This window comes from Bos indicus, chromosome X (assembly GCF_029378745.1).
Source record: "Bos indicus isolate NIAB-ARS_2022 breed Sahiwal x Tharparkar chromosome X, NIAB-ARS_B.indTharparkar_mat_pri_1.0, whole genome shotgun sequence".
NCBI lineage: Eukaryota > Metazoa > Chordata > Mammalia > Artiodactyla > Bovidae > Bos > Bos indicus.
Window position 1 is genome coordinate 118,525,271 of NC_091789.1, and position 15,920 is coordinate 118,541,190.

The 15,920-nt window shown below is 36.9% G+C and overlaps 1 protein-coding gene across 9 annotated transcripts in view; it reads left to right on the plus strand.

The window, feature by feature from the left end:
- The window catches only part of DMD (dystrophin), a 2,362,639-nt gene that overhangs the window by 670,000 nt on the left and 1,676,719 nt on the right, over positions 1-15,920 (plus strand). For 8 of the 9 annotated variants that reach the window (XM_070783459.1, XM_070783466.1, XM_070783462.1 and 5 more), the window contains exon 9: positions 330-461. The exons of the other annotated variant lie outside the window; for it this stretch is intronic. In XM_070783459.1, coding sequence (XP_070639560.1) covers positions 330-461 — 132 coding nt within the window. The remainder of the gene's footprint in view (positions 1-329; positions 462-15,920) is intronic. 9 annotated transcript variants of the gene reach the window in all.

Below are 15,920 nucleotides of genomic sequence, written 5' to 3' on the forward strand. Positions count from 1 at the left end.
AAAATTGCTTTGGGATGCTTGTTTTCCAGATGGCAGGGCCGCATTCTGTATTCGTGCTGAAGGTGTGTCAGTATGGAATCTTTATGATGAAACCCCATCCTCCTCTCTTCCCTGACTACCTGCTTTCCAACATGACATTGAACACACCGCAGTGCTTGGAGTGTGCCAGTTTCGAATATCACTTATATATGTTTAGGATTGCATTTTTCAGCTCACTGTTTCTGTTTGATATTTGTTTTTCTAGTGTGTTGGAAAGCAATTCCTTTCAGGGTTACTTATGTTGTCTCCTCCTCCTCCTCTCTGTCTTCCTTCCCCAAACCCTTCTGCAGATCACTGTCAGTCTAGCACAGGGCTATGAACGAACTCCTTCCTCTCCTCAGCCTCGCTTCAAGAGCTATGCCTACACGCAGGCTGCTTATGTCTCCACCTCTGACCCCACACGGAGCCCATTTCCTTCACAGGTCTGTCAACATTTACTCTCTGTTCTCCAAACCAAAGAACTTCTTCATCCAAGATAACCTAACATGGTTTTTGTGTGTCTGTTTGAATTTTGCAGTGCTTTTTTTTTTCCTTCCCCCTTCTTCATCCAGAGTCTTTTCATGGTTCTCAGTTGTATTAGATGCTTGACACGATGCTGTTTTTGCTGTTGAGAACTCTCTAGGTTTAACCATATGTTCATTCTTCATGGCTGACGATTCTCAAAATAGTGATTTGTACTCTCATTATATAATTACCTGTAAGATTAGCTTTTATGAAGGTTACAATGGTTATACCAAAACATGAAGCTCATTAAAGAGAGCTCATTTAATAGAATGAGAAAATGCATATAATTTTCTAGTCACAGTACTTGGGTAGATTTTTCTAGATATCTGATTCCTAAGGGAAATACATTCTCTATATAGACACCCTTATTATATATTCACTCTCTCTATATATGTATTTGTATTCTATTTAAGAAAAATATAACTGGAAGCTTCTTCATTTTAATTTGGCTAATTTAAACTTGATAGCAGGCTCTGTAGTATTTATACAAGAAAGTCACATTCAAACCAGGTCAGATTCTATGCACCATTCAATATTTTCCATGTAACAAATCTTCTCAGTGGAGTTTTCCTTCATTATTGCAATGTTGTAGAAAACCGAAAAATACAAGAAGCTATAGCCTCTACATGTTAGAGCATGGAAATGAGGTGTGCTAGAATTGCTGGATTTGATAAAACTTCCTTTTAAGAGAAAATGTTATATATTTTGCTTAGAAGAACAATTTGAAAAGTTCTTGCAGAAGTGACTTTTTAAATACAGCACTGTGAATGGGGATTTAGAAATTATTGTCTTGATCTCATTGGAGACTCATCAGTTTTGTTAAGACAGTGGTTGTATTTAATTTGTGATTTATTTGGAGCAGTTAATTGATGCGTGAGGTTGAAAGTTTTTTAACACTGAAAGATTTCCCCAAGGGAACATATTTCAGGGCATCCCGATGCCCTTTATCCTTGGCTGGTTTTCTTGCCAAGTTGAACAAAGGAGATGAGTGAGAGTGTTTATGTGACTCAGCCTCATCTTCAGTTAGATTCCCATCCACATTTTCCAAAGGTCAATTGTATATTCTTGAACAAAATAACTTCATCCGTGTCTTCATTATCAGTAAATAAAAAGAATTCTGCCACACATTACTGAGTGTTAACTATATGCTATGTATATACATCATATGAACTAGCAAAATCCTTATAATGACTCTCAGAGTTGAGAGGTACTATTTTTTATCTCCATTTGAAGTACATCCACTTCCTTCCTTTCTCTTCTCTCACCCTCCTGACTCTCCCTAACTCTTTAGGCTTTTTTTTTTTTTTTTTTAATCACCATACTCTAAAAGAAAATTCCAAGCCTTAAAAAACAGGTGTCGTTCCTCCTAACATAAAGAAGTGTAAGGCAAGACAAAGAGGGAAGTATTTCCCCCCTTATTTTCAGTTTATTGGGCTGCCTTTTCCAGAGATTTTCTCCAGTGCCTACTCTGGCAGCACATTTTTACCTCATTACCATCTCATTAAGGCATTGCTCAGGTATGACTCCTTAATGAAGTAATTATAAATGGACTTAATTTTGCTAGATGGTATTTGTTCACTCTCCCTTTGTCTAAATATTACAAAATATGTACTATATCATAAAATATTCAACAGTTCACTTATCTGTTTTAATTTAACAGAAGCCACGGAAATAAACCTATTGTTATCCTTTAGAAAAGAAGAAACACAAATTAGTTGAGTAATGATATATTCTGCCTATTTTTAAAGGAACCACAGCAGAAAATGGTGCTACATGTAGTTAGGTTTGAGAAGTTTGTGTATTATTTACTGAGAACATTTTTCTGAAGAGTTTCTCAGAGGGGCTGAGCCTGTACTGCCTCCTACAGGTTGTATCTGATCCACTTCAAATGACAGGCCAGATTGGATTCCATCAGAGGGTTTCATTCAAATGTTTACCTGGTGGTCTATAAGGAAGGATTAAGTTTTCTGTAACGGAAGAGAGAGCCATGTGGTGACTGTTCTCTGTGGGAAACATAAAATTCTAAATTATCTTTAGAGTTTCCAATATCTTAGAAACATTAACTATCCCCTTCTGTCCCAACTTAGAAAATCTGATTTATAGTCATTGCAGTTTGTGAATGTATTTAGGTGAAGCAGTCTGACCTGTCTCAGGCTTTCTGCCTATAAATCAGTTTTTCTCATAATTTACCAAGAAGAAATAGGATCTGATGTGAACCTCAACTTTGCCTTCATTGTATCACTTTACCACCGATTCTTCAGTGGAGGACATCGTTTATATAGTTACACTGAATTTCTATTTTTATGACTTTGATCGTACCTCTCATTCTACTCCTAGTCTAATATCCAAAATCCCCAATATCTTTTCTCGCTTTCCATTCCTCTCTTTCTCTAGGCACCTCACACTAGCCAAAACTCCTGTAGGTGTACACCTCCTCTCTCCAGACACACCACTCCGTTTTATCTTGTAAACATACTATTTTATGACCCTTTCACTGATCATTTTTTGTAGTCTATGCTTTATATATTCATTTGTTTATTCAACAAATAATTATACTTCATCACCAAATCCAGCGTCTTTTTATCACTTCTCAGGCTTTGTACTGTCAGTGTAATACTTTTCTTATAGCCTCTAGATTTAACAGCTTCTTCTTCGTCTCTAACTGTCCTGTGTCTCTTTCCTTATGTGGCTTTTACTCCTCTTTCAACTCCCTTAGCATAAGTGTCTGGTGTGAGATCCTTCGACCTTCTTTTTTGTATACATTGTCTCTTGTCAGTATGATTTAGTCTCTTGACTTGAAATTCTCTGCCCCTATGATCATTGTATCTATGTCTTTACTGCTTCCAATCTCTCTTGATTTACAGCCTCATTTCCAACTCATTTTCAACTCCTTGATATGTATCTATATCTTGATGTCCACTGATTTCTCAAGCCTCTGATATCCTGAAGTGGACCTTGTTTCATTGCTCACAAACCTGTTTGTTGTCCTGTTGGTTATGTAAATGAAGATGTTATTCAGCAGTTCTTGAAACTTAAATATGTGACATACTCTTTTGTCTGTAGTGATCTGATATTCAGTAAGGAGATATGTATTGTCAATTCTTTCTTCACATATTTCTTCATTAAGTTATGTCCCCTCGGTATAAGTGCCCTCTGATTCAGGCTCTCACTGCATGTCTTCTAGATTACAGAAATAGCTTTGCAATCAATATCACTCTTTTTAGCTTAGTCCCCTCTAAATCAGATTAGATTTTCTTATTAAGAGCTTTAATAATGCAATTCACAAAACTTTCTTCACTTCCTTTAGCCTCTCTGACAATTCCATTCTCCCAAATTTCATCAATAAATTCCATGATCTAGTAACAATTTATATTTTCATGCTTGTTTCACACTAATCTATTTTATGTTTTCTTTACTCCAACCAAATGAAATCACTTTTCTCCTGCATAGTGTGAAGAAATTTTGTGTCTTAGCTTTAATGGTTCTCTCAGCCTGCTGCTGCTGCTGCTGCTGTCGCTTCAGTCGTGTCCGACTCTATGCGACTCCATAGACGGCAGCCCACCAGGCTCCCCCGTCCCTGGGATTCTCCAGGCAAGAACACCGGAGTGGGTTGCCATTTCCTTCTCCAGTGCATGAAAGTGAAAAGTGAAAGTGAAGCCGCTCAGTCGTATCCAACTCTTAGTGACCCCATGGACTGCAGCCCACCAGGTTCCTCCATCCATGGGATTTTCCAGGCAAAAGTACTGGAGTAGAGTGCCATTGCCTTCTCCGTCTCTCAGCCTAGAATGACTTATATCTTCTTTTCAAATTGGTCAGTTTAATACAAATTTCAAGACCTAACCAATAAGTGGCAGGACCTGGATTCAAGTTCAGATTTATCTAATACCAAGTTCATGTTAATTATACTGCCACTAAATTTTCTCTATTATTATTCTCACACGTTGAATAATATTCATTTATGTCATAATTTTATACTTATGTATTAATCACCTATGTAGCAGGTATTATTATAGGACCAAATGACACATAATTAAACAAATATACAAAATAATTCCTGCCTTGATGGAGGGCATGTGCTCGTGGGAGAGTCATAATGTGAACAAGATAAACTGTATAAGTAGAATAAAATTTCAAATAAAATGAAAGTAATATATAATAAGTAAAATATAGTAGGAAGTACAATAGTATATTGCTAAAAGTAAAAATATAAAAGAGGACAGTGGAATATGCAGTACATGGTGGAAAAATGTTAAAATTTCAGTGTGTAGTCAGAGGAGTCACTAAGAAAATAAATATTGAGTAAAGACTGGAGAGAGGTATGGGTGCCTTTGGGAAGATAAACACATGAGGAAGAAACACAAATAATACAAAATCCCTGAGTCATAGGAATATTTGGAGTATTCAAGGAAAGGCATAGGTTAGGGGCACATTACTGGAGACATAGTAATAGACCAGATCACATAGGGCCTTATAAGTAATAGTAAAGATTTTTATTACCATTGAGGTAGAAAGCTGTTGGAGGAGTGACATAAACTTATGATATTTCAACTTGGCTGCTTTGTGGAGAGGAGATTTAGAAGAATAAGGATGGAAGCAAGGAGACTAGTTAGAATGCTATAGCAGTAATCCAGGCAAGATACTATTTTTTATTTCTTTCCCCCCAATATTTTTTTGTGGTCAAATACAGATAACATAAAAGTGACCATGTTAACCATTTTTAAGTGTGCAATTCGGTGGTTTTGAATACATTCATAAAATTATCTAACCATCACCACCATCCATCTCCAGAATTCTTTTCATCTTGCAAAATGGAAGATCTGTATCCATGAAAAAAAAAAAAATAATAACTCCCGTGATTTTCTCCCTGCAGCCCCTGGTGAACCACTCTTCTACTCTGTTTCTATGAGTTTGACTACTACTACTTTTTTTTTAATTCAATGTATAATGAGATAATATGATCATATAATATTTATTTTTATGTATCTAGCTTATTCACTTAGCATGATGTCCTCTAGGTTTATCTGTGTTGTCTCAAATGGCAGAATTTCCTTCCTTTTAAAGACTGAATAACATTTCATTATATGTATATTTGTGTTTATGTGTATATATACACACACACATACACCATGTTTTCTTTATTCATTCATCCATTAACTGACATTTAGGTTTGTTTTCATATCTTGGCTATTGTGAATAATGTTCCTGTGAACATGGGAGTGCTGATACATCTTTGAGACACTGTTTTCATTTCCTTTAAATGTATACTGAGAAGTGGAGCTGCTGGATCATATGGTAGCTATTTTTTTTAATTTTTGAGAAATCTCCATAGTATTTTTATTTATAATGGTTCTGCCTTTGAGCATGATGCATAGTAATTGAATTCTGGATAATTTTTGAATAACTATGTAGTGTTTTCCAATTCAATATGGAACACACGTTAGCTGTATTTTTTGAGAATATTTAATTGTGTTATAAGAAAGTGAAGATGATAGATAAAACTTCTAAGAGGCATTAAACATCAACTTTAAATAAATCAATAACTTATGAAATATAAGTGAACTCCACATGTTAAATTTCGCTGATGAGGAGATATTAGGCAGAGGCCAAAATATGTGTCACCTATAGGTAGTTACTTAATCTGTTGCACATGTTAAAAATAGGTGGAATACACAAGAGTGTTGCTTACAGATGGAGAGAGATGAAAAGACCAAACAATACGGTATGGTTATATGACTTCTGGGCTGACAGCTACATCATTCCTAAATTGACCACCCATTAATGATACTCAGTATATCTTATGGCCTCCCAAGTGCTCTACATAAAAAATGCAAATAAATCCTGTAACTATCTAGCAGACTAATGAATGAGCTTCAGCTATAGGTCAGCTATACTTGCCCCTGCATCTCTCCAATAGAGCAAGTGTATGTGGTGGTCGTAGGTACATTCTGTCCTAAGAATGCACCTTGCTCAAATCTCACCTGTGGTTCTGTCCACCACACCATCAACAAGGAAGACTGATGCAACAAAACATGCATGTTGTACAGCCCAGGAGAAGAATCTAACTGCAATGCAGGAGACCTGGGTTCAACCCCCGGGTCGGGAATATCCCCTGAAGAAGGGAACGGCTACCCATTCCGGTACTCTTGCCTGGAGAATTCCATAGACAGAGGAGCTTGGCAGGCTAGAGTCCATGGGGTCACAAAGAGTGGGACACGACTGAGTGAATAACACTTTCACTTTTCCTTTTATTTTCTTTTTTTCACTTTCAAGATTTAAATAATGTGGTGATCCTGCTCTTTGACCTTATCCCATCGTTCCCTCCATCTGCTTCCCCTTGCTTCTTTGCATGTGCATTAAATGATGTAATCAATGTTAAGATTGGAACATATTCATTTGGTTGGTGAGCCTTTCTGTTTTCTGATCTAGAATGGCATTCCTAGTAGTAGAATTGGAGGCCACCATTGCATCAAGATCATGCTCCATATGATGTAGTGGGTATGTGTTATGAAAGAATTCAAGAAATCAAGGCTTAATATGAGGTTTTTCTTTAAGCAGTGGGAAGATTGGAGTTGCCACCAACAAACCTATAGTAGATTGTAGAAGGACCAGTTTTGAGAGTAAGGTTAGAGGCTCACTTTAGAATGTGTTAATATTTTTTTAAGTTTTTTTTTTTTTAATGTAAGTATAACTGACATGCAACATATTAATTTCAGGTATACAGCATAATGATTCTATATGTGTATGTTGTGAAACGATTACCATAGTAAGTCTAGTTAATATCTGTCATGTAGTTACATTCCCCCCACTTGAGATGAGAACTTTTAAGATTACCTTCTTAGCAACTTTCAAATATGCAATATGGTATTATTAACCACAGTTGCCACGCTGTACATTGTATCCCTATGACTTAACTGGAAATTGGTAGCTTTTGACTTCCTCCACCCATTTTGTCCACCCCCTAACCCTTGCCTGTGGCAACCAATCTGTTTTCTGTGTCTATGTTTCTAGTTGTAAGTGAAGTCTTACGGTATTTGTTTCTTTCTTTGACTCATTTCGTTTAGCATAATGCCTGACAGGTCCCTCTACATTGTTGCAAATAGCAAGATTTCATTATTTTCTACAGCTGAATAATATTCCAGTGTGTGTGTGTGTGTGTGTGTGTGTGTGTGTGTGTGTGTGTCACATTTTCTCTATGCATTCATCCATGGATGCGTACTTAGGTTGTTTCCATCTCTTGGCTATTGTGAATAATGCAGCAGTGCACAAGGTGATGCAGACCTCTTTTTGAGGTAGTCTTTTTGCTTTGCTTTGTCTAAATACCTGGAAGAGAAATTGTTGAATTATATGGTAGTTCTATTTTTAATTTTTTAAACCATTTATCATTTACTTATTACTATTATTATTATTTTTTACTTTACAATATTGTATTGGTTTTGCCATACATCAACATGAATCCACCACGGGTATACACATGTTCCCCATCCTGAACATCCCCCCCCACCTCCCTCCACGTACCATCCCTCTGGGTCATCCCAGTGCACCAGCCCCAAGCATCCTGTATCGTGCATCAAACGTGGACTGGCAATTCGTTTCTTATATGATATTACACATGTTTCAATGCCATTCTCCCAAATCATCCCACCCTCTCCCTCTCCCACAGAGTCCAAAAGACTGTTCTATACATCTGTGTCTCTTTTGCTGTCTCGCATACAGGGTTATCATTACCATCTCTCTAAATTCCATATATATGCATTAGTATACTGTATTGGTGTTTTTCTTTCTGGCTTACTTCACTCTGTATAATAGGCTCCAGTTTCATCCACCTCATTAGAACTGATTCAAATGTATTCTTTTTAATGGCCGAGTAATAATCCATTATGTATATGTACCACAGCTTTCTTATCCATTCATCTGCTGATGGACATCTAGGTTGCTTCCATGTCCTGGCTATTGTAAACAGTGCTGCGATGAACATTGGGGTACACATGTCTCTTTCAATTCTGGTTTCCTTGGTATGTATGCCCAGCAGTGGGATTGCTGGGTCATATGGCAGTTCTATTTCCAGTTTTTTAAGGAATCTCCACACTGTTCTCCATAGTGGCTGCACTAGTTTGCATTCCCACCAACAGTGTAAGAGGGTTCCCTTTCTCCACACCCTCTCCAGCATTTATTGCTTGTAGACTTTTGGATCGCAGCCATTCTGACTGGCATGAAATGATACCTCATAGTGGTTTTGATTTGCATTTCGCTGATAATGAGTGATGTTGAGCATCTTTTCATGTGTTTGTTAGCTGTCTGTATGTCTTCTTCGGAAAAATGTCTGTTTAGTTCTTTGGCCCATTTTTTGGTTGGGTCATTTATTTTTCTGGAATTGAGCTGCAGGTGTTGCTTGTATATTTTTGAGATTAGTTGTTTGTCTGTTGCTTCATTTGCTATTATTTTCTCCCATTCTGAAGGCTGTCTTTTCACCTTGCTTATAGTTTCCTTTGTTGTGCAGAAGCTTTTAATTTTAATTAGGTCCCATTTGTTTATTTTTGCTTTTATTTCCAGTATTCTTGGAGGTGGGTCATAGAGGATCCTGCTGTGATTTATGTCGGAGAGTGTTTTGCCTATGTTCTTCTTTAGGAGTTTTATAGTTTCTGGTCTTACATTTAGATCTTTAATCCATTTTGAGTTTCTTTTTGTGTATGGTGTTAGAGTGTTCTAGTTTCATTCTTTTACAAGTGGTTGACCAGTTTTCCTGGCACCACTTGTTAAAGAGATTGTCTTTTCTCCATTGTATATTCTTGCCTCCTTTGTCAAAGATAAGGTGTCCATAGGTGCGTGGATTTATCTCTGAGCTCTCTATTTTGTTCCATTGATTGATATTTCTGTCTTTGTGCCAGTACCATACTGTCTTGATGACTGTGGCTATTTTTAATTTTTTAAGAAACCTGTATTTAGTAGTGATGACACCAATTTATATTCACACTAATGATGCACAAATGTCGCTTTTTCTCCACAGCCTCACCAATATTTGTTATTTCTTGTCTTTTTGATGATAGCCATTCTAACAGGTGTAAGGTGATATCTCATTGTGGTTTTGATTTGCATTTCCCGATGATTAGTGATGTTGGGCATCTTTTCATTTGCTTGTTGGTTACTTGTATGGCTTCTTTGAAAAACTGTCTATCCAGATCCTGTGCCCATATTTTAATTGGATTCTTTTTTTTTTTTGCTATTGAGTTGTATGAGTTCTGTATATATTTTGGATATTAACCCCTTATCAGATATATGTTTTGCAAATAGCTTTGACCTTAGCTGTTCCATAAAAAATTGAGAATTATTTGCTCTAAATTTCTGAAAATGCACTTGGAATTTTGACAGAGATTGAGATTATTTTGGGCCTCTCTTTTCTGTTCCATCTCTGTGTCTTTTTTTATGCCAGTATTTTTTGATTATTATAGTTTTGTAGTATAAACTGAAATCAGAGAACTTGATGTCTCTAGCTTTAGTCTTCTTTCTCAAGATTGCTTTGGCTATTTGGGGACTTCTGTGGTTCCATACACATTTTAGGATTATTTGTTCTATTTTCATGAAAAATGTGATTGGAATTTGGATAGGGATTGCATTGAATCTTTTGATTGCTTTGAGTATATGGATACTTTAACAGAAATAAACCCATACATGTATGGTCAATTAATTTACAACAAAGGATATGAGAATATGCAGGGTGGAAAGGATAGTCTCTTCAGTAAGTGGTACTGGAAAATTAGATACATGCAAAAGAATGAAGAAGACTATCTTACACTATACACAAAAATCAGCTCAAAATGGATAAACGACTTGAATACAACACCTGAAACCATAAACCTGCCAGCATACAACAAAGCTGGTAAGCTTATTGATGTGGGTATTACTAATGATGTTTTGGATCTGACACCTAAGCCAAAGGCAACAAAAGCAAAAATAAAGAAGTGGAGCTACACCAAACCGAAAAACTTCTGTACAGGAAAGGAAACCAACAAGAAAATGAAAAGGCAGCCTACAGAATGGGAGAAAATATTCAGCTGTGGACTTGTCATGTATGTCCTTTATTGTGTTGAGATAAGTTCCTTCTGTCCCCAGCTTGTGGTGCGTTTTTATCATGAATGGGTATTGAATTTTTTCAGATTTTTTTCAGATTCTTTTTCTAAATTTTTTCAATTCAATGGGTTTTGAATTCTTTCAGAATATTTTTCAGATTGAATTTTTTCAGAGTCAATCATATTAAGATAGATGATCATATGATTTTTATCCTTAATTTTATTAATGCAGTGTATCACATTGAATGTGTTAATCTTGAGATGCTTATGAGACATGTATATCAACCTGGAGTTCTAAGATAGGAGTTGAGGATAAGTCATTCGGAAGTCATCAACAACATAGATAGCATGTAAATCCAGTGAACTGGCTGAGATCACCTAGGGGAAAAAAAGTCACCTAGATGAGATCACCTTAGAGAGGAGGTGGAATTGGCAAATGGGATAAAAAGGATTGCTAGAAAGAAGACATGAAAGAGGGGAGCATGTGGTATTGTAGAAGCCAGGGGAAGAAAGTGTTTCAGGGAGAGAATAGTGTTTAATATGACTAATTATTACTGATTAATCAGTCCAAATAACAGTATTAAAAATTAGCCTATGAAATGTCAGTGAAATAAGGTCCCTGGGAAATCTTGACATATAGCAGTTATCACACGGCTTTTCTAATAATACCCTTCACTCTCTAAACTATCCCACTTTGGCCAATATGTTATACACTCACTCTGGTTGATATTTGCTTTAATGAGAGCACTTTCAATGTTGTGTCGTTTTTTTGGAAGTGTTGCTGATTGGAGTGGGTTCAAGAGAGAATGAAAGTTAGGGCCTAGTAACTGCACTGTAACACTTGAAAAACCTATACTGAATCATTTATGTTCACATGGATAAAAATCTATATCTCTTAGATGAAGCCACTTTTTAAATTAATTTTTATATTAATTGGAGGCTAATTAAGTTACAGTATTGTGGTTTTTGCCATACATCAATGTGAATCAGCCACAGATGTACATGTGTCCCCCTATCCCCTCTCCCACCTCCCTCCCCACCCGCTCTGGGTTGTCCCAGAGCACCAGCTTTGAGTGGCCTGCTTCATGCATCGACCTTGCACTGGTCATCTATTTTACATATGATAATATACATGTTTCAATGCTATTCTCTCAAATCGTCCCACCCTTGCCTTCTCCTACATAGTTCAAAAGTCTGTTCTTTACATATGTGTCTCTTTTGCTGTCTTGCATAGGGTCATCATTACTGTCTTCCTAAATTCCATATATATATGTGGTAATATACTGTATTGGTGTTTCTTTTTCTTATACAGTTAATATACTGTATTGATGTATTGAAACAGAAAAACCAGTTTCATCCACCTCATTAGAACTGACTCAAATGTGTTCTTTTTTATAGCTGAGTAATATTCCATTGTGTATACCACAGCTTTCTTATCCATTCATCTGCTGATGGACATCTGGGTTGCTTCCATGTCCTGGCTATTGTAAACAGTTCTGCAATGAACATTGGGGTACATGTGTCTCTTTCAATTCTGGTTTTCCTGGTGTGTGTGCGCAGCAGTGGGATTGCTGGGTCATATGGCAGTTCTATTTCCAGTTTTTTAAGGAACCTCCACACTGTTATCCATAGTAGTTGTACTAGCTTGATTCCCACCAACAGTGTAAGAGGGTTCCCTTTTCTCCACACCCTCTCCGGCATTTATCGTTTGTAGACTTTTTGATGTCAGCCATTCTGACTGGCAGGAGATGGTACCTCATTGGGGTTTTGATTTGCATTTCTCTGATAATGAGTGATGTTGAGCATCTTTTCATGTGTTTGTTAGTCATCTGTATGTCTTCTTTGGGGAAATGTCTGTTTAGTTCTTTGGCCCATTTTATGATTGGGTCGTTTATTATTCTGGTATTGAGTTGCATGAGCTACTTGTATATTTTGGAGATTAATTCTTTGTCAGTTGTTTTGCTTGCTATTATTTTCTCCCATTCTAAAGGTTGCCTTTTCACCTTGCTTATAGTTTCCTTCATTGTGCAAAAGATTTTAAGTTTAATTAGGTCCCATTTGTTTATTTTTGCTTTTATTTCCATTACTCTGGGATGTGGGTCATAGAGGATCTTGCTGTGATTTATGTCAGAGTTTCCTGCCTATGTTTTCCTCTAAGAGTTTTATAGTTTCTAGTCTTTCATTTAGATCTTTGATCCATTTTGAGCTTATTTTTGTGTATGGTGTTAGAAAGTGTTCTAGTTTTATTCTTTTACAGGTGGTTGACCAGTTTTCCCAGCACCACTTGTTAAAGAGATTGTCTTTTCTCCATTGTATATTTTTGCCTCCTTTGTCAAAGATAAGGTATCCATAGGTGTGTGGATTTATCTCTGGGCTTTCTATTTTGTTCCATTGATCTATATTTCTGTCTTTGTTCCAGTACCATTCTGTCTTGATGACTGTAGCTTTATAGTAGAGCCTGAAGTCAGGCAGGTTGATTCCTCCAGTTCCATTCTTCTTTCTCAAGATTGCTTTGGATATTTGAGGTTTTTTGTGTTTCCATACAAATTGTGAAGTTATTTGTCCTAGTTCTCTGAAAAATACCGTTGGTAGCTTGATAGGGATTGTGTTGAATATATAGATTGCTTTGGGTAGTATATTCATTTTCACTATAATGATTCTTCCAATCCACAAACATGGTATATTTCTCCACCTATTTGTGTCATCTTTGATTCGATTTCTTTCATCAGTGTTTTATAGTTTTCTAAATATATGTCTTTCGTTTCTTTAGGTAAATTTATTCCTAAGTATTTTATTCTTTTCTTTGTAATGGTGAATGAGATGGTTTCCTTAATTTCTCTTTCTGTTTTCTCATTGTTAGTGTACCAGAATGCAATGGATTTCTGTGTATTAATTTTATATCCTACAACTTTACTATATTCACTGATTAGCTCTAGTAATTTTCTGGTGGTGTCTTTGGGGTTTTCTATGTAGAGGATCATATCATCTGTAAACAGAGTTTTACTTCTTTTCCAACCTGGATGAAGCCACTCTTAACTGATTATGAATCTATATATTAGTTTCCTCTTGTGACTGTCATGAATAATCACAAATTTAGTGGCTTAAAACAGCACAAATTTATTATAATTTGTTATATTATGGGGTTTCCCTGGTGGCTCAGTTGGTACAGAATCTGCCTGCAATGCAGGAGACACAGGTTTGATCCCTGTGTTGGCAAGATATCCTGGAGAAGAGAATGGCAACCACTTACAGTATTCTTGCCTGGAGAATCCTGTGGACAGATGATCCTGGTGGGCTACAGTCCATGAGGTCACAAAGAGTTAGACATGACTGAGTGATTAAGCATGCAGACACACAAACATTATCTTACAGTGTAGAAGTTCATCCTGGGTCTCACTGGGCTAAAAAAGCTGTCAATGGGACTGCCTTCCTTCTGCAGGCTCTAAGGGACATACCATTTCCTTGCCTTTTCCAGCTTTTAAAGGCTCCTCACCAGTTCCCCCGAATAATGTCTTCTGCTCTCTAATAAGCTCACAAAGTAAAGGAATCAGGCTTTGGAAAGTCACCCATGGCAGGCATGCATGCATGCTAAGTCACTGCAGTTATGTCTGACTCTTTGTGACCTCATTCACTGTAGCCCACCAGGCTCCTCTTTCTATATGATTCTCCAGGCGAGAAAACTTGGGTGTGTTTGCCATCCCTCCTCCAGGGGAACTTCCCAACCCAGGGATTGAACCCATATCTCTTATGTCTCCTGCATTGGCAGGCGGGTTCTTTACCACTACCACCACCTGGGAAGTCCATATTTTACCTATATTCTTATAATTTTGTATTAATAAAAAAGAATTACATCCCTATCAATCTTGCCAGAGCAAAAAAGGACCTCTCTTCTGTATCTAATATTTGCAGTTTTTGAAAGCCTTTTGAATACACATCTCATTTGACCATTACAAAAAACCTTTGCAATGATCTTATTGGACTCATTTTAATATAGGAGAAATTTTAATGGAATGAAGTGTTTGTGTAAACAGTGAATAACTGGCAGAACTGGGACTCAAAGCAGGTATCATCACTTCCAGTAGAGTTTTGAGGTTGTTCACTTTGAAACCCCTAGCCAGATCAGCCAGGGATCTCTTCCTTTTTCATCATCATTATTTGTCAGTCTTCTAATATTTATAAATGCTGGAAAGCATTTGGGAAGAAAAAGAAATCTTTCTCTTCCTCCTCTTTGCCTGATGAACAATAGCTTTCCACTGCCTCGCAGTCTGCCTGTCACCAATAGGACAGGTAAACAATTATTTGTCCATTTGTGAAATAAGAAGTTGAACATTTAAAATAGAGATATTAACTGTAGAACATATAGAAACACTACAATCAGCCTCTGTATTATAAAAATATGTAAAATATTGCAAAAGTAGTAATTATACATGAACAATAAAATTGGCTCTTCTAATAATAAAGGGGAAAATAGAAAAAAAAAACATACTTGTGGGTCTCTTCAAAATAATTAAAGTTAAAATTAAGAAAAAGAGTTACCTTAACATAGTTTTGATCTATATTTATAAAGTATATGGTTAGGTGGAGAAAAATAGGAAAATACTTTAGACCTAAAAATGACATTTAGATGCTCACAAACTAGAAGAAATAAAAAGTGACCAACATACAAAGTGTGTTCATGCCCTCAATGTTTGTGTCTGTTTAGACACAATTCATGCTTCTCAGGGTTGTGGTCCTTCCCTTGAAATGGGTCAGATCTACAATTTTCATCTATCTACTTACTAGTAATTTCCATGCATGGATCTTACCATAATCTCAAGTTCAGTGTATTTAAGCCTGACCTCATCTTGGCCCATGGGACCAGTGGTCTCTGGATATTTATTCTCATCAGGTCTTGAACCTATCTAGTCATATATGACTCTTCCCTGAACTTCCCCATGCTCAGATCAGATCAGATCAGTCACTCGGTCGTGTCCGACTCTTTGCGACCCCATGAATCGCAGCACGCCAGGCCTCCCTGTCCATCACCAACTCCCGGAGTTCACTCAGACTCACGTCCATCGAGTCAGTGATGCCATCCAGCCATCTCATCCTCTGTCGTCCCCTTCTCCTGTTGGCCCCAATCCCTCCCAGCATCAGAGTCTTTTCCAATGAGTCAAATCTTCTCATGAGGTGGCCAAAGTACTGGAGTTTCAGCTTTAGCATCATTTCTTCCAAAGAAATCCAAGGGCTGATCTCCTTCAGAATGGACTGGTTGGATCTCCTTGCAGTCCAAGGGCCTCTCAAGAGTCTTCTCCAACACCACAGTTCAAAAGC